This window comes from Ovis canadensis, chromosome 1 (genome assembly GCF_042477335.2).
Source record: "Ovis canadensis isolate MfBH-ARS-UI-01 breed Bighorn chromosome 1, ARS-UI_OviCan_v2, whole genome shotgun sequence".
Lineage (NCBI taxonomy): Eukaryota > Metazoa > Chordata > Mammalia > Artiodactyla > Bovidae > Ovis > Ovis canadensis.
This window is the reverse complement of record NC_091245.1, coordinates 200,653,674-200,676,585: the sequence shown is the minus strand read 5'-3', so window position 1 is coordinate 200,676,585 and position 22,912 is coordinate 200,653,674. Positions and strand designations below refer to the sequence as shown.

Below are 22,912 nucleotides of genomic sequence, written 5' to 3'. Positions count from 1 at the left end.
GATACAGAGTACTCCAGAGGAGAATTAGAATTCAAGGTTCCAGAATTTCCATTGTCACTCCTTATATAATATTTAGGATATCAGATAGAAATATATATTAATATATTTAAGTGCAAAACTGATTTAGTTCTTATAAACTCATACAAGGATCAAAGAAACAGATTTGTAATATCCTTTACAGACCCATAGCGGATAGATGCCTTCTCCAAGATACTTATATCATGCTATTCAGACAGAGTCCCAGATAGTTTTCAGTTCACCCTGGAAATGTTTGACTTAGCTAAGATAATGTCAGAAGAGTTACTCAATGCTGAAGTAGTTGCTCCATGATTTCCTGTCTTTTTTTCAGTTAAAGAGAAAAGTTCTGTCAATTTTAAATAGTGTGGTTTGTAGATTCTGACCTTCTACCACACAGTTTGGCAAACATTTTCTTTTTTTTTTTTTTTTTTCTGTAAAGCACCAGTAGCAAATATCTTAGGCTTTCTGATCCATATATATGGTCTCTTGCAGCTCCCCTGTTCAGAAACACAGACGCAACAACAGACAATATATAGACAAATGAGAGTAGCTGTTACAGTAAAGTTTTATTTTATGGACACTGGAATTTGAATTTCATATAATTTTCATTTGTCATGAAACATTTTTCTTTTGAATTTTTTCCACCTTGTAAAAATGTAGAAAGCATTCTTAGTTTATGGACCAGATTTAGCCTATTCACTATAGTTTTCCAGTCCTCTTTCTAGATAAAAGAGTGGATCCTTCATGACTTTTTTACATTCATATTTTTTTAATAACAGTATTTGGAAGCTAATCTGTATATCCTAAAGTAGAGAAGTACTAAAAGATTTTCAGAAGTCTTTTAGGGTGACATTTCAGAACAAAACAATAGCAGCCTTTATCAGAGCCCTCTCTCCTCTTTCTTGTGGCTGAAGAAGTTTGACATGCCCATCTAGATACACAGTATGGTTCCTCATCAGCCAAGACCAGAATAGTTGACATGACACGTGTAACAAGCTTTTTACTGAGAATCTGCTATGTGAAAGCATTAGAAACAGAGATGAGACAGATGTGTTTCCTGCCCTTCCATAGTTTACAATTTGGTAGTGACTTACTAGAACACTATTTGAATCTTAAATAGCCTCTGGAAGTTTGTTTTCAGCATCATGTAAGTTTATAGGACATTTGAAACAGTTTGTCTACATCACACAATACAAAGAATAGTTTTGTGTCATAGTTTTATAGATTTTATGAGCCAAGACAATCTACTTCAGTCAGTTGAGGGCACGTGCATTCATTTACATGGGATCCATGAGGATACATAGTTCTGTGTCTCTAGATAGAGAGAGAGCTTATGACTTCTTTAGCCTAACTGGCTGACATGACTCTAAAGGGAAATTATTTTATTATAATTCATATTTCATCAAACCATCTGTTTCATCAAAGAAGAAACTACATCTTAAAATTGTTATTTTAAGAAGCTCAAAAGAGTTTAGAGACATATTTTCACTTTTTACATGTGTGGTCACAGATGAATAGTGAGCAATTAGTAGCCCTGTAGTTCCCTGTGGTATCCGTTTGTATGTACCATTGCATGCTTTTGACTGCTTGTTTCCACAGTGTATAAGAGCTAACTTTAGCTGTGATAACTTGTGCATGGAAATATAACAGACTGAAAAATGCAATCTTTGGAAAATATAGACATTTGGTCTAATTATGTCTTTGTTACATTATATATACCTGGATTTCCCTCCATTGTTTGATATACATCTATATAAATTCTCCAGTTACTGTAGTCTTCAGCTGAGTTTTTTTCAGCTCTTATATTTTTATGAAGATCTCCAAGAAAAAGCACAAATAATTAGACAAGCAAAAATAGAAATCTAATTCCCTGGCAATCATTTGAAAATAATACATCAGCTTAGAAAATGCCTATGATAGCCTGTGAATTCTTTGCAAAAATTTAGTACCAATATTATGCTGGTGAGGAATCAATCTTATACTTTTCTTTATAGTGGAGGGAAAATCAGTGGGAAGGGAATATATTTTGTACAAGGTAGTAATGAAATATTTTCAGTTTTAATTGCTTCTCTGAGTGTCCCAGTATATGTTTCTCTCTGTTTGCTTTTCATTTATGCATGGTTTTCCTTTTTCAAAAATTCCTTCACAATTACCTTCATGATCATAGGCTTTCTGGAGGATAAATCTTCATTGAATTTTTGTGGCTCTAACTGCTATAAGTAGGTTTTATACAATGTATAAAGAAATTTTATTTTAGTTGATTGGAATAAACATAAGGAGTTATGTTCATAGAAGCCAAAATCTAGTAAGAGGACAAGTTGGACCCATTCTTGCCACTAGATTCCTTACCATCATATTTTCAAGGGACATTAACTCTTAAGACAGTTTTTTAGAAGCCACTTGGAACCTTCTTAGCAATTCTTTTGACTTGTGTACTTTAGAGCGATACTATCTCTTTTTCATTATTTTTTCCTTCTGTAATTTACTCTCCTTCTTGGCTTTCATCCTGATCTGAAGCCAGCATTACTTTGTTAAAATTTTACTTAGCCTAACACTGGAGAATTATTTTTGAGTTTCTACAGGGTGGATTTTTACTTTAATTTTAATACAAATATGGACATTCTGAGGAGCTCTTAATGTTTCCTTCTCCTGTAGGATCAGATCACTTTCTGATAGCAGCTCACTGGTCAGATAGGTCATAGAATATCAGAGCAGAACAGGAGCTGCAAGACCTTAGTTCTAGCCTCTTTGTACCATAGCTGGGAAAACTGAGGCCCAGTTAACTAGCCCTGTGAGTTCATAGCTAGTTCATAGCAAAGCCAAGATCAGAATCAGATCTGAAGGATATAGCTCTTTACAATGATTTGGTCTGCTTCATTAGTTAAGAAAGTTATAAAAATAAAACCAAGTGAAAGTTGCTCAGTCATGTCCAACTCTTTGTGACCTATTGACCCATGAAACATATAGTCCATGGAATTCTCCAGACCAGAATACTGGAGTGGATAGCCTTTCCCTTCTCCAGGGGGATCTTCCCAACCCAGGGATCGAACCCAGGTCTCCCGCATTGCAGGTGGATTCTTTACAGCTGAGCCACTAGGGAAGCCTAGTAAAACCAAAGTAAGCACTTACTCCCACTTTTCTGTCTCTGTATCAAGCGGTTGCTATTTACCTTTGTGGTTTCATTGTAAAGTCCTATCTCTTTAGGCTTATCTAGCTATGGTTTTCTTCAAGAATGTTGATCATTTTGCTTCAAATTCATGTATCTGTGAGAGAAGCAAGTAATATTTTCAGAATTATCACTGTGGGAGAAAGCAGAAAACAGAAATCTTTCTCACTGAGAGATAATACCGTATTTCTAAGTTTGACTTAGAAATCTTCCATCTTTCGCATTTCCAGATTATTTGATTGAAATTGCTAGTTTCATAGATTTTTTTTGAAAAGGTTAATATGTAGTTCAGCCTCACAGGTCATGGCAGTACACAAGCATTTATAGTTTACTCAGTTAGTTTTGAACTCCATGGAGATGTTGGAAAGTTGTCAGGAGAGAGAGTTACTAGCTCTGAGTTGGTAATGATGAAAAATATCCTCAGATTAATTAAATTCAGATAGATTGAGTCACTTTTCTAAGTTCTTATGTCTCACTGCAGAACTTAGCTCAGTTTTAGGTCTCAGTGGGTACCCCTCTGGTCCAGACACTTTTATCATAACTGAAAGATGATTTCTGCATGTTGTCTCATTCAACCCTTTGTCCAAGAGAAGCCCCAAGATGTAGTATCCACACAAAAAGTCAAAGCCATTGTTCTTTAGTTGGTAATAAATTACTTCCCTACTATTAAGAAGTTGTATTCTGGCATCTTCTTTAAGATGATCCCAATTCTTGCTGGTGAGAGGATTTACTAAATCTCAGTCCTGACTAAGGGAAAATGGCTTTGTTCCTTTGCAAGGAATAACCACATGTGACTCAAAAGCCATCAGGGCAGCAATTCCCTAACACTTTGTGAGGTTGCACAACCGTTAGCAAAATAAAAGGATTTGTTCCTGGCATCCTTGAGCATAATTGATTTCTTCATTATGCAAAAGTTGCTTTCATGAGTTTGATATGTGCATTTCTAGGCCAAGTTTGTGACTGAAAGGATTAAGATACTTATCCATTGCAATCTGGGCACATATAAAATGCTCATTAATAGTTCTTTACAAAGGCAGGATGATGCAGCCCCCAGACTGATAAGATCATATTTCTTCATACTTCACAGGTAGGCAAGACAGGAACAGTAATGAGGCATTATAATTGGGCAGATGACATTTCACAAAAGATTGAAGTTACTTCTTGTCTCTGCATTCCTTTTTGCAATTAATTGCGTCCAGTATGCCAAATGCTGTACTAAGCATCATGACCTACCTTGTCTCAGTAGTCCTCAACTGAATCACTTGTGGAACTTCTTAAAACTATATATATATATATATATATATATATATATATATATATATATATATATATATATGCTTGCGTTCCAACCTGGTCTCAGAAAGGATCTGGAAAAAAATGCCTTAAAAAAAAAATTTCCACAAGTGATTCTCACAGTTCTGGATAACTACCACTACGTTTTCTCCTTTCTTCTTCAAAATCTTGAAATGTCATCTCTGAGTGATTTTAAAGGTAAAGAAAAAGGAATAAAAATAGCCTTGTGACATTCTGTTCTGACTGTGCTATGATCATGAAGGTAGAAGGAAGTGTTTCTGCATTCAATGGATTTGAATATGTGAAGTCCTAAGCCTTCATCTTTTCTTTTCTCTGGTTCCTCTCTGCAGTCTCCTTTCAGCCTGCTTCAGGAATGAGCTTGTGGAGCCGCGGAGAGAAACCCCGAGACAATCTGACGCCTTCTTTAGACATTCCAGTCCCCCAAATCGATCAGTGTACCCATAGAGTCCCATCTCTGTATTTTGAGCGTGTGTGTTTATTGTGTTTCTGTGTGTGTGTGAGAGAGTGTGTGTGTGTATGTGGTTGTGTGTGCGCGCATGTGTGTGTGTATCCAGCCCTCGTAACCAGGACTTGAAGACGCTTTGGCTCAGAGACCCAACTGCTCAAAGGCACACAGCCATTAGTGAGAAAATCTCTGAAGGGACTCAAAACTGTACGAGAAAGGACGTTTTCTGCAGATTTTGTATCCTTAGATCTAGCATGGGTCTGTCAGGAACCTCTGTGTTTGTCTGTGAGCTTTTGTGTTGTTTCTCAGGAGGGAGGAGCTCAGGTTGGGACGAGGGGCATTAACAATGTTTATTGGAACCCTTTTCTGTTACCTTCTGTTGTTTCTGAAACTCATGAAGAAGCTTTTGAGCAGGTCTCAAACTTAGATGTCTTTTTAAGAAAAGGAGAAAAAAAGTTGTTATTGTCTGTGGGTGGCTGAGAGACTCAGTCAGGCCCTTTTAATGCTGGTCATGCAATGATACTGCAAATAGTAACAAGCTAAGGTGTCAAATGTACTGCTGGGCAGAGAGGTGATAACTACCACGATCGCCACTGTAGGGGATGATTCTTTTCTTCTTCTTGAGAACTTACATCATCAGTATCCTCCCCTCATATGTAATAGAAAGTTCATTAATGCTGTGTCAGACCCTGCACTAACAACCCATGTCAGCATCTGATGTGATAGTCTTGTCTTCCTTGCTCCTGGAAACCCTGGAGACCTACCCCTCCAAATTGGTGTTTGGACCCCAAGGAAAGTAAACCTCTTTTGTCATTTTAACTACCCTGGTGATATTCTTCCAGGCAGCCATATATCATTCTTCAGTGCCCAAAGTGGAATTCAAAATCCTAACACCAAATCTATGATTAACATCTCTGGAGTTCCTGTCCCTCAGTCTGACCCTAAAGTCACCCATATCACTAATATTGTTCAAACTGTCTTGTCAAGGACACTTAGGTTTTGTCTAAGTGATGTCCAAGTAAACACATGTTAAAGTCAACCCTCCTGGCCCAAGTATTAGAGTTGACGACTTTACTTTTTTTGGTTCAGTGAGTTTAGAGGATCTATATATTTCCATTTTAAAATCATATTTAAAAATAATAATATAAAGACTTAAAAAATCTTCTCCCCACACCAGGTCACCAGCTCTTTATTCTGTGTCACCACAGCAATGATTTCTTGTTATTGAGGCTGTTGCTTTATGGATGTGTGATTTTAATTTTCAATAAACTTTTGCATCTTGGTTTATCTTGAAGTTTTTCTTTTCTGTCTCTTTTGCTTTTTTAAAAATCTCTTAAATGCTAGAATATTTTCATTTAAGTGCTTGAAGTACCATGTGTAAGTCGAAAGAGCAAGCAGAATAGGTCATTTGGGTTCTATCTACACTATTGTCAGTAGTTGCTGTTTTTATTTAAGATACTCTATATCAAGGTCATCAATCCTAAAAACAAATTTCAATGCCAACACTAACTTGAAAATATGTTTTAGCCCTGTGCATGTTACATTTCATCATAAAGAGCTAGACCCTTATAGTATCATTTGGTTACATCTCTGAACAAGTCTAAGGTTATATCTTCAGCTGCCAAGTTCTTTAGAAGAAATTTAAGTGAAATTCCAATTTATTAAATATTTTGGCTTCTGTGACAAAGGCCATAGAAAATATCCAGAAATCTGTAGTGGAACCTGTTGTCCAATGCTTTAAAAAAAAAAAATTACATTTTCTGATCTTTGAGTAACTCTTTTTTAAAACTTAAAAAACTATTTTTCTAAATAAAAATAGTATAGTTGCTTAGAAAAGCACTTAAGAAAAAACTTGTTTATGTTTGAGATAAAAGTAGAATAGTGAAATCAATTATCTTGTTACACTGGCACAGGTTTCACTTTCCTTTTAAGGAATTCACAAATTCCTTAAAGGATGAGTAAATGTGTTTAGTTTTTTAACATTTTCACTTTCTTTCAGACTTTTTGTTCTGAAATTCAATTTTTATGGAAGTTTTTAATGGGTTTGTAGTAATGTTTATATACATGCATATATGTGAGCTGATGGAACATATTTTATAATTACAGTTGATCTAGCTGGAGAAGAAACACTGTCTTTTGTCTTTAGAAGCAAAATTCCCCAGATAGGGAGAAAAGTTACACGTGGGATGGTACTGGGCAGAATTTCCAAGAGGAACCATTCCTATTCTCATGTTCCATGTTTTTCCACCCACCGCCCCCCTCTTTTTTTTTTTGACCCCTCTCATACCTGTGGTGTTTCCAGGATCTGAGACTGCACTCCAGCAATGGTTTGGTAAGACAGCTTCACCCTGATACATTGCCAGATTCCACTAGAGAGTTATCTTTTCTTTAGCAATGGAAGATTGAAGGACACAGAAGGAATCCTTTGGTGGAATTCTAGGCATCTCCAGCAAAACAGTGAAGACTTTGAATTTGTGTCTTCTTAAGAATCTTAACTCTCTGCCACATAGATACTCTCTAGACTCCGAATCTGGAAACCGGATTTAAATCCTGGATTATCCTAAAGCTCTCTTGTGGTTCTGAGATATGGGATTTTATTCCTAGAAATGTACACAGAAACCTATGTTATCAGCATGAAGAACTAGAACTTGATTTTACCAGGACTTCTACTCAAAACTAGAAATACATGGAACATACCTTTTCTAATTTTTGTATGTTGGGTTCCTGAAAAAACCTAAAGTGCCTCTGGAGAAAATGACCTGAGGCTTACACCTTGTTATTTTTCTGGGGTTTCTAAATTCCTACTTTTTCCATTTAGTCTGTGTGTATTGTGTGTGCACATTTTCTTTTTTGAGTGGGGACAGAAACCATAACAGCACAGGTTATGTTGTCTCTGAACGCTTTTTCCATCTCTTAATATGCCCCAGCAATATTTAGGATTGTCTGCTCAAACAATATGACATTATATTTGTAAAGGAAAAAAAAATTGTTCTTCAAGGCCTTTAAATTGGTTATGATTTTTTTTCAGCTTTGCTCCCTTTTCTAGAGCACATAGAGATGTTCAGAATATTTTCTACATCAGACATACAAGCTTATAATAAACAGATGACGACAACCTTTCTCCTTGTAGTTTTAACACTCACTTCAGCATTAAAGGAGATGCATTCAAAGTTTCTGCACTTTTCAGACTCTCTTATTCTTATTCATCTCTTCACCCTAATTTCTAGATTTGTCCAGCTAAGAGTCCTTGCCACTTCTTCCTATTCTTAAACTGACACCTCTTATCCCCTTGACTATACACTAAAGTATTAAACATTTGGAGCTGGAGGGAAGAGCAAAAGGCAGCAATGTCTCTTAAGCACCTACAATTTATAGGACAATATCCAGGACTCTTACATAATCTGATTTAATCTCCATAGCAAGTCTTCTGGAGTGAGTGTAATACCTGTTCTACAGATTAAGAAATTGAGACTGGAGAGACTTGTATAAAACCCAAAATCCCTTAACTGATTTGGGTCAGATCTAAAATATTAACCCAGATGTTTTGATTGGCTCCAAAATTCATGTTCCTTCTTTGTTCATCTATGACTTGTGACCTACCTTCCTCAAAAATAGTTTAGGTGGCTTAAAATGAACTAATAAAATTATAGAAAAATAAAGACCACAAAGGGAACAGGAGAAGGGAATTGTAATAGGATGTGGAAGAAGGCATTCACTATAATTAAGGGTCCAGGGAACATTCAGAGCTTTTAAATACACTTTCACTTTCCTAGTGGTGGACATTAATGCTTCAAGGAACGTTTCCATTAGTTCTTGCTGTAATTGTGACTGATTGGGGAGGGTAGGAGGGATAAGTAGACATTTCTTTAGGTTACAGAGGACCAGTCTGCCTCTGGAGTCTGGGCAGCCCGGCATCTTTGTTACTTGTGGTGGATAAAGATAAAGGAAGAAGCGCCTAGTGAAGTTTCTCTTGGTCATCCTGCTCTGAGCTTTCTTGGACTTCAGTATGGACTTAACAGATGTTCCTAGGTATATTCAAACGTGTTGACTCATGCAAGGCTTCTGCACAGGGGTAGAGTGGACCTGGGGATAGCTAGGACTCCCTTTACTCTGTCCTTTGTTCCATGCTCTATCTCAGCCTCCTATGTTTCCCTCACTACTTTACCTACTTCTTGATTATATAACCTATTGCACTTACTTTTGGGAAGGTGCCGCAGAATGAAATGAAATGCTTTGGGCTAAGAGAAGAGCCCTCTCAGCTCATCATTTAGAGCCGTGTGTGACTTGGGTCCATTTTTCTTAAAGTATTATATTTACCCATCTGTACAACAGGCATTATCATTTCTGCCCATCGCTACCCTGCCATCCCATGTCCATGTGAGACTCATTCAGAAAATGGATAAAGGAGAGCTTGGTAATGTGAAGAATCTTAGAATTGGGAGAGTTTATTATATAAACACTTGTTTATTCAACAAGGATCTAAACTTGTTTTCTTGAGGAGGGCTAAAGTGAGAAATCAGTACCCTCCCGCTTTAAGGCAGCAGTTGTAAAATACAGCTGAATTGTCAATTGCACGTTAATTGTTGTGTTCATTTATGCAAATATAGCCTATTATTTGAATTCCTCTAGCCAAGGCTCATTCAGTGATACGGATGGAGGCTTCTATGTTTTGTGTAATTATGGAGGATGCAGAGTGGCAGCTTTGAAGTCCAAGCCTAGCACTTCTGTAGCACTCAGGTGTTAGAGCCACTTGTTATTTTTTCAGACATTATTATACCGTGCTTGTTTGGAACTTGGATTCATGTACAGAGCCTTCTAAATCTGATATACACACAAACAAAACTTGATCATGCAAGTTTGTATGGCTCCAACAGGGAGGAGACAAATAGGAACAAAATAATACATCTTATTTGAAAAGTGTCATAGGGGAGGTTTTCCCCTTTTACATGCTCAACCCAATCTTCATTTTATGGGCACAGATTACTCACTGTAAATGTCTGATAGTGTCTGATAGTGTGTACAATTCTTGCTCATCTTATCTTGTTCAGTTATCGCCATTGCTCTACAAGGTTGGTTGGATTATAATCACCATATGTCCTCTATTCTATGAGCTTCTCAAAGATGAGATAATTTCTTATGAGTTTCCCCATGTCTAGCATCTAACTCATGCAGTAAGTATATATATATATTTAGTTTACATACATTTTAGTTTTCTGGTGAGGGGTGTTTACTGGCTTGCACAGAGACCTATAGCTTTCTAATATATGCTGAAGGAAGACTCAAGTCTTGAATTTCTGACTCTATATCCCCTAATTCTGGTAGAAATCACTAGTTTAAAGTCAGGAATGGCAGCTGAATAGGGAATATCATATATAGTATAATACATAGTGCCATGTACATTCTCAGTGGCTGCAGTCCTGTCTGACTGTTTGTGACACCATGGACCATAGCCCACCAGGCTCCTCTGTCCATGGGATTTTCCCAGCAAGAATACTAGAGGGGGTTGCCATGCCCACCACCAGAGGATCTTCCTGACCCAGAGATTGAACCCCTGTCTTCTGCATCTCCTGCACTGCAGGCAGGTTCTTTACCACTGTGCCCAGGGAAGCCATAATACATAGTAGGACAAACCAGTTCTAGTTAGTTTGCAAATCGAAGTCATGCTGAATGGAAAACTGTGCTTCTTCTTCCCTTTGTAAGAGACACAGATTTGATCTCTCAGTGGGGAAGATCCCCTGGAGTAGGAAATGGCAACCCACTCCAGTGTTCTTGACTGAAAAATTCTGTGGACAGAGGAACCTGGCAGGCTACAGTTTATGGGGTCATAAAGAGTCGAACACAACTGAGTACCTGCACGCACACACACACACACACACACATGCCCCAGAGACTTGTGGAAGCTTAACAGAACAGTTGTTTGGACTCTCAGATTCCCTCTGTGCAGAGAGGCCGTTGGTATTCTGATGGGCTCCCTCATGGCCCAGGAACAGCTAAGCTGAGAAGGCATGTTTCCATGTTGAGGCCTCTGCATGATGGCTGCCAAATGCCCTGTTTGATTGGCTTTATGGATACTTTCTACATATCCCAAATTGCCAAGCTCCAGCTATAGGCGCAACACCTCGGCCACAATTTGAGCTCACCATCTCCATGTCTTTCATAAGCCTTTGGGTCTTCACTCAGTTCTTTTCCCTTTTTGATTTTCACCTTGAGAGGGATGGAGAAAACAAAAGGGGGAAAAGAAGATGCAATGATTTCCCCTCTCACAAAGGAGATGCTTTAGGAAGATACTCATCTCTGTCCTGTAGTCACATAGGAAACATATGATATGATGATAGCTTTGTGATCCCTGCCAAAGCAGGAGAGGTTCTCAGATGGAAACACAAATAAGTTCCTGTCATTGCGCTGGAGGAATATTTTTACACCTGTATAGTTAGGGCCATGTTTTAATCTGAGACCTGTTGGAAATGACCGGTCCCCACTCCTCAGCATCCTGTGCTTACCATACTTCCATGTTTGTGTTCCCAGGACCTCGATGCAGTCTCAGTCTTCCTACGGTAACAGCTCCCCACCTCTGAACAAAATGAACAGCATGAACAAGCTGCCTTCCGTGAGCCAGCTTATCAACCCTCAGCAGCGCAACGCCCTCACTCCCACCACCATTCCTGATGGCATGGGAGCCAACAGTAAGAACATCTCCCTTGAGCTGCAGCTGGAGGACCAGCAGGGCTAGTGTAGTGGAAGACTCTGCTCTGGGATCAGGGAAGCTTGCTCTGAAGCTGTATGGGAGGCACAAAGAGACAGGACAGATCGAAGCTGAGTGGCTTAAATTTCTCTTGGGCAAAGTTGTCTCACTTTTAAGATCTGTGACTCATTGCAAAGCACATTGGTAGAGATGGAGAAGGCTGTTCCTTTAGTAGGGATAAGGATATCTGTAGAAAGAACAGTCTGCTTCCTGCCAACCTGGATGGGGACCCACCTTCTACAATCTTTGAGATTATTGGTAGGAAACCTGGCCAACTTGTTGGAAGCAGCATAGTGCGGTGGACTTAAAATCTAGAGAAAACAGATTGTAGTCTGGACTCCATTGCAGTATTAGCTGTGTAACTCTGGACAAGTCACCTCTCTGATCTAATGCTCAATTTTCATTCATAAAATTATCATTCTGCACACTTAACAGTTTATCAGTCTGTGACTCCACACTTTTGGTCTTCTCAACTCGTCCCCTTCATCCCATACACAGTTATTAAAGAATCAACATAGGGAAAGGAGCCTCCCTTTTATTTACTCACACACAGATTCCTCATATCAACTAAGTATAACTATAAGAGAAAATGTGTGAATTGAGCCTGGAAATGGATGATGATCAGTACATAGGTTTGCTGTGAATATAATTAGCTTGTCCACTAGAACTTAATCTAGCAGAGTGGATATCCAAACTTGAAAGAAAAAAAAAAAAAGATAGCAAACACACAGTGAGATGGTAAAAATACAGAAGGGTTACAAAGCCTAAATACATCCCATGTGTCTTGTAATCACCCTCATAAAGCAGTGCCTCAGTCTTATCCTAGAAATCCTCATGTTTTTTATCAATCCTTCAAATTTGCGTTTCACTGTTGCCTTGTAGAGACTGGGTTTTCTTTTTTTTTAACTTTTTATTTAATATTGGAGTATAGCTGATTAACAGTGTCTTGACAGTTTCAAGGTATACAGCAAAGGGACTCAGCTACACATATACATGTACCCATTCTCCTCCAAACTCTGCTCCCATCCAGGCAGGGAGGCTCGGATTGTGACTCTCTCTGGTTCTGATAGTACCTGTTCAGACTGTATTGACATCAGAGGTGTATGAGGTTTGGTTCCTTGGTATGGCAATGCAGACATTAGAGCCAGACCACTCTCTGACTAGTGACAAATACATCCTAGGACTAAACCTGACCCCTCAATAGGTCTACTACTTTGGCAATAAAAGGAGAAGGAACCATTTATTATTATTTTTTTTTGCTTTCTCTCTGATGAGATCTTAGAGTCCTCAACTTTGTTTTGAGATGACAAAATAGGGATAGTGGTAATGATCCTTCACATTTGTGTAACAGTTTGTGTCCTTTTTTCCTTATTTATGCTTAATTTTCCTCTGATGGCATCAGGAAAGTCAGAGGGGAACTGATGAGATGTTCTTGGCCTGTGCTCACTAGCTGACTAGCTGGTGGTAGAGGCCTTTCCCCTTTGGTAAACTATAATTCACTAAAATAGAAGCAAATTACCTTCATCTTTTTGTGGACATGTTATTGTGCTTTATATTCTTTTATATCTAAAAACAAAATCTGTTTCATAATTATTATTGGTATTGAGCTTTTCTTCTCTATAAGTGAGTGAAACCAGTCCAAGTTGGTGTTGTTCCCAAACATAATCCTGAAATGGACCAGAAAAAAAAGAGCTAGGGTCTTTCATTGCCTCCTTCCTTCTGAGACATTTGGTTCCCTACAAATACTGCAGTGAATTCTCTCATTCCCAAACCAGTAGCCAAAGGGCCCTTCTCATTCATGAATTTGTTCATTTGTTCAGATAATTTAAGTTTCTGGGCATCTGCTCTATGCCAGGCACTGTGCTTGGGTCTCCGGAGAACCAGACATGTATCAGGTCTAATCTCCATGCTTAAAGAGATTAGCCTAGTGAAGGAGGCAGAAATATAACTCAGGAAGGCAAATACAAGGAGAATGGTATTAACATCAGGAGCAGAAAGTATTAGAAGGAGACAGAGCAGTAGAAGTAGAAAACAAAATGGGAAGAGATTGTTCCAAGAGCATGTACCATGGTCACGAAGTATGTCATTAGTTTGGAGTTTGGTAACTCTTCTGTTCAGTGAGATGCAGGGTGCTTAGAGGGGCGTAGTAAGAGATAAGACTGGAAAGGAAGGCTGGTAGAGTAGGCCCTTGGTAACGTTAAACCAGGTGAGATGGACCACTGGGATGCTGGTATGTGATAACGGCAGTAACCCTCTCTGTTCCTCCTGCTTCTGTTCAGTTCCTATGATGGGCACCCACATGCCAATGGCTGGAGACATGAATGGACTCAGCCCTACCCAAGCCCTCCCTCCCCCACTCTCCATGCCATCCACCTCCCACTGCACCCCCCCACCTCCGTACCCCACAGATTGCAGCCTTGTCAGGTGAGTCCACAGCATGTCCCCTGGGGGCCTGTCCTAAGCATCTCTGGGTGGTGGAGGGTGGACACTGTCAAAGTGAATAGCATAGTTGGAAAGAAAGAAGCAACCCTGTGGTTCAAGTTCAGTTATCTCTAATCTATGGAGTCACCAGTAGTATTTAATCAAAGTAACCATAATAATCAACATGGGAAAAAGTGAAAATGTGAGTTTATAGGCGTATAAGCGTCCATGCCTGTTTTCTCCATCTTCACTTACTCCCTTACTCCTCCATCATATTTTTACAGTCAGTGTGACCTTTAAATTGGTGCTCAGGGCTGGGGTTCCCAAAAGGGCAGTCAACTTGCTATCTTGCTCCCTTTCCTGCTCTCTAGGCCTCATAGCTCTCAACCACCATGGGATCACTATTTTGAAGCTGAATGTCCATCAAAAAGTTTGAATGTTAGCAAAAATGACAGGGACTCTCAAGAAGCCAGTGGCCTCTTCTGCTTTGTCATATGAGAAACAGGGACATTCCAGGAAAGGGAGCTCAGATAGCTAGAAGAAAGAAAGCCATGAAGCCTAGAAGTTTGTTTCCAGCAGAGGCAAGTGTAGGTGTCCACATCTCATGCCTGTCACCTGGCATCTGCTCGTGCTTCATGTGCAGAAGGACTTTCTCACTTGGCTGCTGGAATAATAGGTGTTGGTGCCCACATGATTGATCCAGCAGCATTAGCAGTGTCGGTCAGAAAGACGGCCAAGTGCATGTCTCATCCCATCCAGTATTTGGCTCTGTGATGATTGTGGTACTGATCTGAGACCAGGAAAGAAAAGAAGGGGATCTGTATTCTGAAGAGGACATAAATCAGAGAGCATTGATGACTTCACAGTATAGTGGCCCACAATTTTTCCTTAGCCACATAAACCATTCTCAGAAACCTCAGATACAGACAATCAAAGTGGAGACGCTATTTTTGAAGTAAAGAGCCAGGAGGCAAGAGGACTGGAAACCTGAGCACTGGACTCCTTCCTTTCACCCTCTGCAATGGCTCCTAAGGCACTGACATGCAACCCCTGGAACTCCACTCATCCATCATTTGAAAAATCTCTGCTCTGCAGGAATCCTTGAACAGTTGACTTTAATCTCTGTAGATCTAAATTAAAGTTCATGTCACTGCTGCTGCTGCTGCTGCTGCTGCTAAGTCGCTTCAGTCGTGTCCGACTCTGTGCGACCCCATAGACGGCAGCCCACCAGGCTCCCCCATCCCTGGGATTCTCCAGGCAAGAACACCGGAGTGGGGTGCCATTTCCTTCTCTAACGCATGAAGGTGAAAGGTGAAAGTGAAGTCGCTCAGTCGTGTCCGACTCTTAGCGACCCCATGGACTGTAGCCCACCAAGCTCCTCCATCCATGGGATTTTCCAGGCAAGAGTACTGGAGTGGGGTGCCATTGCCTTCTAATCACCCCCAAACCTCCAATCCAAGGCCCCACATATACTTTATATACCCCTAGTCTCTTCTGTAGGGCATCCCAGGGAAAAATGTTGGGTTTTCCTTTATCTTGCCAATGCAGTTGGGGTGAACTTTCTTTTTCTGTTTCCTCCTTCCTCTTCCCTCCTCCCTCTGCAGTTTCTTAGCAAGGTTGGGCTGTTCATCATGTCTGGACTATTTCACGACCCAGGGGCTGACCACCATCTATCAGATTGAGCATTACTCCATGGATGTAAGTAACTGTTAGACTTTTCTCTTGAGTTTTATTTCTTAATCTCCTCCCTCTGGTGACATCCACCTTGTAATTGAATTCCCTGTTTCTCAATCCTCAATTTTGATGAAACCCATAACCATATTAGAAAGATCCCCAGACCTCCACCTCTACATTTGAGAAGCTCAGGACTCAGCCATCCTCAGCTTGTCTGATCAGTCAGCAGTCTTCTATTACATGCATACTATGTGCAGAGTAGGAAAAAGATCTGATTCCCACCTTCAAGGAATATATGATCTCTGAAGACTTCAGAGGACTTTCTGGAAGTTCTCATTAATTGGTGTAAGATCCCAGGGAGGATAGCAAGAAGGTAGTGATGTCATTCTCACTTTAAAACATGGGGGGACAACAGTATAGTCATTTGTCTGGATTAGTTGATGTCAGAACCAGGAATAGAACCCTGAGGTGTAAGCTTCTGGCCTTTCACCCTATTAATTGAACTTTTCTGCCTTTCCTTAAAATAGGACATGATAGGGGATTGAGCTGTGTCTCTCAATAAGAACCATATGTTTGTTCATGATCAAATCTACCAGAATAGGGTCCAGGCATCCCTGACCCCTGGGAAAGATCACTGGTTATGGGTTCAAGTCCCAGCCGTGCTTTTTAGTGGTGATAAGAACATGGTGTAATCACTTTGCTTCTCTGGGTCTCAGTTAATCAAATTGGGTTCAAAATCACTGCCTTCTGTCTTTGATAGCCTTTAGAGCAACCTGGATGGGAGGGAACTTATTCTTGCTTCTACAGTACCTCTTGAACTACTGCTCACGTGGGAGGGAGCTCATTTCATTCTGGTTTACAGCAATCTGGTTTTTCTCCCAGGCTACGCTATATGCTGCTCTGTTTGGGGTTCACTGTCCTCCCTTCTAGCTTCCAGAGGGCCCTTTGGGCTGGTGGAAGAAGAGATTCTCTGCCTCTGCTGCTGCTTCTGTAGTTGAGACCTCTTTTTGCCCCCCTCCTTGAGCACCGATGCCAGAGACAGCCCATGCAGTGTAAGAGCACCCCTGCCCTATGGTAATGAGCATATGCTGTACTGCCCCTATGCCTGCCCTTCTTCACCCCTCAACCACCCCTGGCTGCTGCTCCCTAATGGAAGAAATTGCAAGTAAAAGACACATAGAAAGCTTTAGGAATACGTTCCAATAGGTTTCTGAGAACTTCACAATGATGTCCATCCATTGAAGGCAGTTTGACACAAGTCATTGTGTTGCACTGTGTTTGAGAACCTTACATGATGGAACAGGAACTTTGTCCCTTCCTTGTATTTTTAAAGTTTTGTCTTCCACTTCTCCCCAGTGGGGACTGTGTCAGGATGCCTGTTTGGTTTTTAGGATCTGCCGATGCTCTCCACAAGTCCATCTCTGCTGGTGTTAGCTAGGTCCTGAGCCAGGCTCTGGGCTACAGCTATCCCGCCCATCAGGATAAGTTCAGATCTATCCAGAGAGTAATGCAGTTCAATGGAGCCTAGTTTTCAGAGAGTTTGGGATTTATTTGGAGTTTCAGAAGCATATAGAGGTATGCTGACTTATCTATTTGTGGAGTAACTTCTTTATAATATATTCTCCTGCTAGAATAGGAAATTAGAGTACTCATCCTGCTCATTTCCAAATTAAGAAATATTGGGAGGCTATCTAATTTCTGCATCCTCACTTCAGCTTCTTGTTCATCACTGGAAATAGACACTTACTTTTCATCTTGTCTCTCAACACCAGTCTTAGTTATTTCACATACTTCCCTGGAAAGAATATGGTTAAATTTCAGTGTTTTTATAAGTGTTCCCTCTAAGATGCAAGAATGGGTTAATCATGATATAACATAGTAATAATACAGATGACTGAGATTTACATAGTATGCTTTATAATGTGCAATATACTTTCACATCCACGTTAGCATATGAGTCCACATTATATGTTGACCTAAAAAGGAATTGTATCCCATTTTGTTAATGAGGAAACTGAGGCCAGTAGGAAATAAATGACTTGAGGGAGGTCTAGAGCTAGCTAGTCAGTGACAGAATAAGAGCTTCTGCCAAGGTCTTCTGATGCCAAGCACAATGTTCTTTCTACCTACCATGCTGCTCCATAAAAAAATGCCAGCCATCACTAAAACAGGCTAATGAAGAGCTAATGCAGATAAACAGAGATGCTACCACAGTTAGTTAAGATCAATCATCTTTGTAATGCCTTCTGCCCCCATCCATAGAACATGGACACACTCTGTGTTTTGATACCGTGATTGATCCAAACACCAAAAGACCTTTTGACCATTAGGACAGTTACAGGTTCAGAGGCTGTCCTGAGTTCCCAGTTCATTCACTTAATTGTATAATTTTAGATTTATTGACGTCTCTGATCTTCAGCTTTTCCGTCTATAAAATAGGCATAATAATACCAACCACAAATCTTAGCATTAAATAGGAAGATGAATAAAAAATGATTAATTGGATGCCTGGCATGTTGAAAGTATTTAGTATCTGTAATTTTTTTTCCTATCTCCTCATATGAGAAATGGTAGCATTCTATTAATATCTTTCTTCTAGTGATTAGAGCCAGGTAGATTTGAGAGTTGCCAGATTCCTTTACCTGATGTCTTTGGGGATTTTTGTTCTGTGATCTAAATATTACCTCTATTTTACCAATGAGGAAATGGAGACCAACAGAGCATAAATAAAATACTCTACAAGAAGAGATGACACCTCAAGGCTATATCTTTGTGCTTCGTTACATATATCTTGAAGATTCATAAAGAGCTGATTTTATTGTCGAATTTAGAGTTCAATAAATGCAGGTCAATTAAAGCCAAGCATTGGGGAGCCAAATGGTGTGTACTGAATGTTAATTTTTCTCTTTGTCCTAATTCTCCTGGATTCACTTCCCTATTGCACAGGATTTGGCAAGTCTAAAAATCCCTGAGCAATTCCGACATGCCATCTGGAAAGGCATCCTGGACCACCGGCAGCTCCACGACTTCTCCTCCCCGCCCCACCTCCTGCGGACCCCAAGTGGTGCCTCCACAGTCAGCGTAGGCTCCAGTGAGACCCGGGGTGAGCGTGTCATTGACGCTGTGCGCTTCACCCTCCGCCAGACCATCTCCTTCCCACCCCGAGACGAGTGGAATGATTTCAACTTTGACATGGATGCTCGTCGCAACAAGCAACAACGTATCAAAGAAGAGGGGGAGTGAGCTGAACAGTTGTGGTGCCCTCTTCCCAGTTTCCCATCTGCCTACCCCCTATTCCCCCACCCCCACAACAAGGCACTCTTGCTTGTCCAGCCAAGCATTCTCCTTAGCTCCTCTCCTTCCTCTTTTCGGTCTGGTTCCTTAAGGGAAGGAGAAATAAGAGGCTACGTTTTACCTAATGTCTGACCTAGCGCCTGATTCTGTTTTCTGGCTTTAAGCCTTCAGCTCCCTTGTTTGCAGGACCGAAATTGTCATGGCTATGCAGAAGTGAGCAAAAAAGCAGTGGGTGTCTCCTTAAGCGGCAGAGAGCTCTCATTGACTTTTATAAAGCATTTTCACCCTTATAGTCTAAGACTATGCATATAAATATATAAATATACAGTATGTATTTTTGGGTGGGGGCATTGAGTATTGCTTAAAATGTAATTTAAAGGAAAAAAATGGAGTTGCACTTATCACCTTTTTTTTTCTTTCTAATTTACTTGTTTTGGATGGCTTATCTATGGGCCTTCTCTCAAAGTCAGCCATGAATGGTAGTAGGTATCTAGATCTTGATAGTGTATGTGAGTGACAATGACATGTAGGTGCCTTCAGTTCTTTTGATGCTAAACACATGTTACATCCAACCTTTGGTTTGATCTATTTGTTATTATGTGGGTGAGACTGGATACCTATGTACACGATTCTCTACGTTGGTGTATTTTATGTTACTGATATCTCTGCTACTGATGGTGGTTGCCTTCGGGGTGATATAGCTCAATTACAAGAAAAAGTCCATGTTTACACTCTCACTCACCAGAAGAAAAGCAATATCCTCCCTTGCTCTTGGTTGGGATTGGGGAATGTGAATAACGGCCAAAATCCTTAAAAAGTCATTGCAGCCAGTTCAGTAGCAACTGACACCATGTGTCCTGGTATATCAGCAATCTCCTCATATTTACTTAACTCTCAGTATTTATTGGCAAAGCATTAGCTGCCAGTACAAAAGCTTGGAAACTAAATTTCACAACTAGATTGATTAACTCAATTACATATTTGCTACCCTTGCTTAAGGTTAGCAAATTAAGGTTGATTTGATTGGGATGAATGCACCTGTCTAGTTCTTGCAATAAACCTTTAATATGTATTAAGAATATCCAGGAAAAACAGGAATCTTACAGAGATATTGCATCTCTGCTAAACAGTAAGAGATCTCAGTAAACCATGAATTGAAGCACTTGGAAGACTCTTTGAAATATAAATAGTATTATTTGGTAAATGTTTCCTCTAGTGACCCTCACATTCTATAAAATTCTGCTTATAAAGGCTTGTTGATCTTTTTGTCTTCAGGGTTTAAAATAGGGGTATTGATTTGGAAAATGTAAAATTATGAGATCAGTTTTACTGTAGCATTAGTTGTATCACTGCATCACTTATCTTTTTGAATACTATTAGTTTTACTTAGATTGAAAGTCACTGTGAGAACCCAACTTCCCGTCCATCTCTCTTCTGGACTGTGCACATGCATAAAAATATCCCAGCAGATCAGAGGGCAAGCTTACCATTGGAGATGTTGCTTGAACCACATAAGCTGAGACTTGTCTTCAGATTCAAAAATAAAAGTGTAAATGGAGATATTCCTGTACATCTTTTAGAAACATACTTCATAGCAGATACTTTTTTTTTCAAACCACAAAACCAAGTATTTTGTATATATTGCTAATGAGCTCTTTTAAAAGCCTGCTGTGCCTTTTGGTAAAGGGCTATCATTGCACAGAAGCATCCAATTTTATTTTAAAGTGCAAAAGGGCTAATGTGGCTCAAAAATATATGAGTTTCACCTGAAAAGTGTATATATATTTTGTGTGTGAAATTGCATACATTGTGTTTTATTATCTTTCTCTTCTTGGGATAGTGGGTTTTCCAGAACCATCGTTGAGATTTTTTTTATTATTATTATTGTTTTTGTATTTTCATGGAAACACCATTTAGTGAAACTACAATGTCAAATTAAAAAAAAAATGCCATTACTGTAAGATGGGGGGGAAGGGAAAGTTGTTTTTTTATTATTTTTTTTAATTTTGTATGTTAAAGAGAGTGAGTCCTTGATTTCAAAGTTTTATTGTGCATAAATGATAATAAGCACTGCTAATATGTGGAACAAGCATGCAGGTTTGAAAGCCTATTGATGGGAAGAATGAAAGCCATGCCTTTGCAATGCTAGAAGGACAAATGGCTTCCTGGACTGTCCTGAGTGTTTGAATAAACATAGGACATCTGAGCTATCTCAGCACTATTCGGGTAGCACTAAGGACTCAAATTCCTGTACTGTATGTACATCATGGGGTTGGCATGAGCCAAAGCGAGGCACAACTACTGGCCTCTCACATCCTGGTTGCAACTTAATGTTTTTTGAGTGTATGAGTAATTAGCGTAAGGGGAGAAAGAATATTAAGGACAGACAAGGGGGCATGGGCTTAATGGAGTTCTAATGTGGCCTCATTACAATACATTACAGTTGGCTGAAGAATGGATACATTTTTGTTTGACATTGATTAGAAATGGAAATGGAAGATAGAACTTTCTTCATTAAATCCATTTACCTTTTGTTTTCTTGATATTCCCCTAAAATACAGTATGTGGGGTGTTGAATGTTTAAGGGTTACATTTTTTTATTATTTTTATAATTGTGAAAATTAAGTCAACGCCAAATGTTTTATATGCTTTCTTAATGTTTTTGAAAGTTGTTTTTTTTTTTCCTTATAGATGTGATGCTTTTTTTTTTTTTTTTTAAGTTTCAGTTGCTTGTCTTTTGGAATTTGGGGCAATGGGCTTTGGATGACCCAGAGGCAAATCCACAAGCCACTTAATGTTTGCCAGGACATGCAATAAAATTAAAAAATAAATAAAATTTGCATTGAGAAATGGTGTTGATGTATGCATCTGTCTGTCTGCCTGCCTGTCTGGCCTTTGGCCTTATTTTTATTGAGGTAGAGGAAAAGATGCCAAGGATCCCCAAGAAACATTAGAGAGATTCAAATATTAACAGTTAACAAAAAAAAATCATTATTTTCTTATTTTAGCCAGTCTAAAAACCGGGAGGTGGCTCATGTGGTAAAGAGTCTGCCTGCAATGCAGGAGACCTGGGTTCAATCCCTGAGTCAGGAAGATCCCTTGGAGAAGGGAATGGCAACCCACTCCAGCATTCTTGCCTAGAGAATCCCATGGACAGAGAAGCCTGGTGGGCTATAGGAGTTACAGAGTCTGATACAACTGAGTGATTCACACTACACTACTACACTTATATACCTGCTTTGGCACATAAGACACTCACAGATGTAATATGTTATTTGACTGAGGTCAGAATGAGTTTGCTTTGGAACAAGGACTGAAAAGTGAAAGTGAAGTCGCTCAGTCATGTCCAAATCTTTGCGACCCCATGGACTGTAGCCTACCAGGCTCCTCCCACCATGGGATTCTCCAGGCAAGAGTACTGGAGAGGGTTGCCATTTCCTTCTCTAGGAACAAGGACTAGACTTCAGATATTCCTAATGTCTAATTTAGTGACTTCCATGGTGCTCAGCAAGGACTTCCTCAGGACTGCAGGCTTAGATGCAGATGGCCCTGACTGTATGTGGGAACAGCATTGCAGTTGGTGGGCTCTGGTCTGGGCATGTTCCCCTTTAAATTGTTAAATATCACCTTTCAGAAACAACTTTCAGCATAACATATATAATATACAATATTTATATATATTGTTCCCGTGGTGGCTCAGATGGTAAAGAATCCACCTGCAAAGTGGGAGACCTGTGTTCAATCCCTGGGTTGGGAAGATCCCTTGGAGGAGGGCATGGCAATCCACTCCAGTATTCTTGCCTGGAGAATCCCTATGGACAGAAGAGCCTGGTGGGCT

The 22,912-nt window shown here is 39.7% G+C and overlaps 1 protein-coding gene across 9 annotated transcripts in view; it reads left to right on the top strand.

The window, feature by feature from the left end:
• The window catches only part of TP63 (tumor protein p63), a 266,002-nt gene extending 244,078 nt beyond the window's left edge, over positions 1–21,924 (top strand). For 5 of the 9 annotated variants that reach the window (XM_069557885.1, XM_069557876.1, XM_069557868.1 and 2 more), the window contains 4 exons: positions 11,469–11,626; positions 13,965–14,109; positions 15,711–15,804; positions 18,727–21,924. In XM_069557885.1, the coding sequence (XP_069413986.1) occupies positions 11,469–11,626; positions 13,965–14,109; positions 15,711–15,804; positions 18,727–19,023 (694 nt within the window). In that variant the 3' untranslated portion in view covers positions 19,024–21,924. Of the gene's footprint in view, positions 1–4,827; positions 6,238–11,468; positions 12,401–13,964; positions 14,110–15,710; positions 15,805–18,726 lie in introns of those variants that run through there. The other 4 variants (XM_069557906.1, XM_069557921.1, XM_069557930.1 and 1 more) reach the window with 2 other exon arrangements.
• Positions 21,925–22,912: the final 988 nt, after the last annotated feature.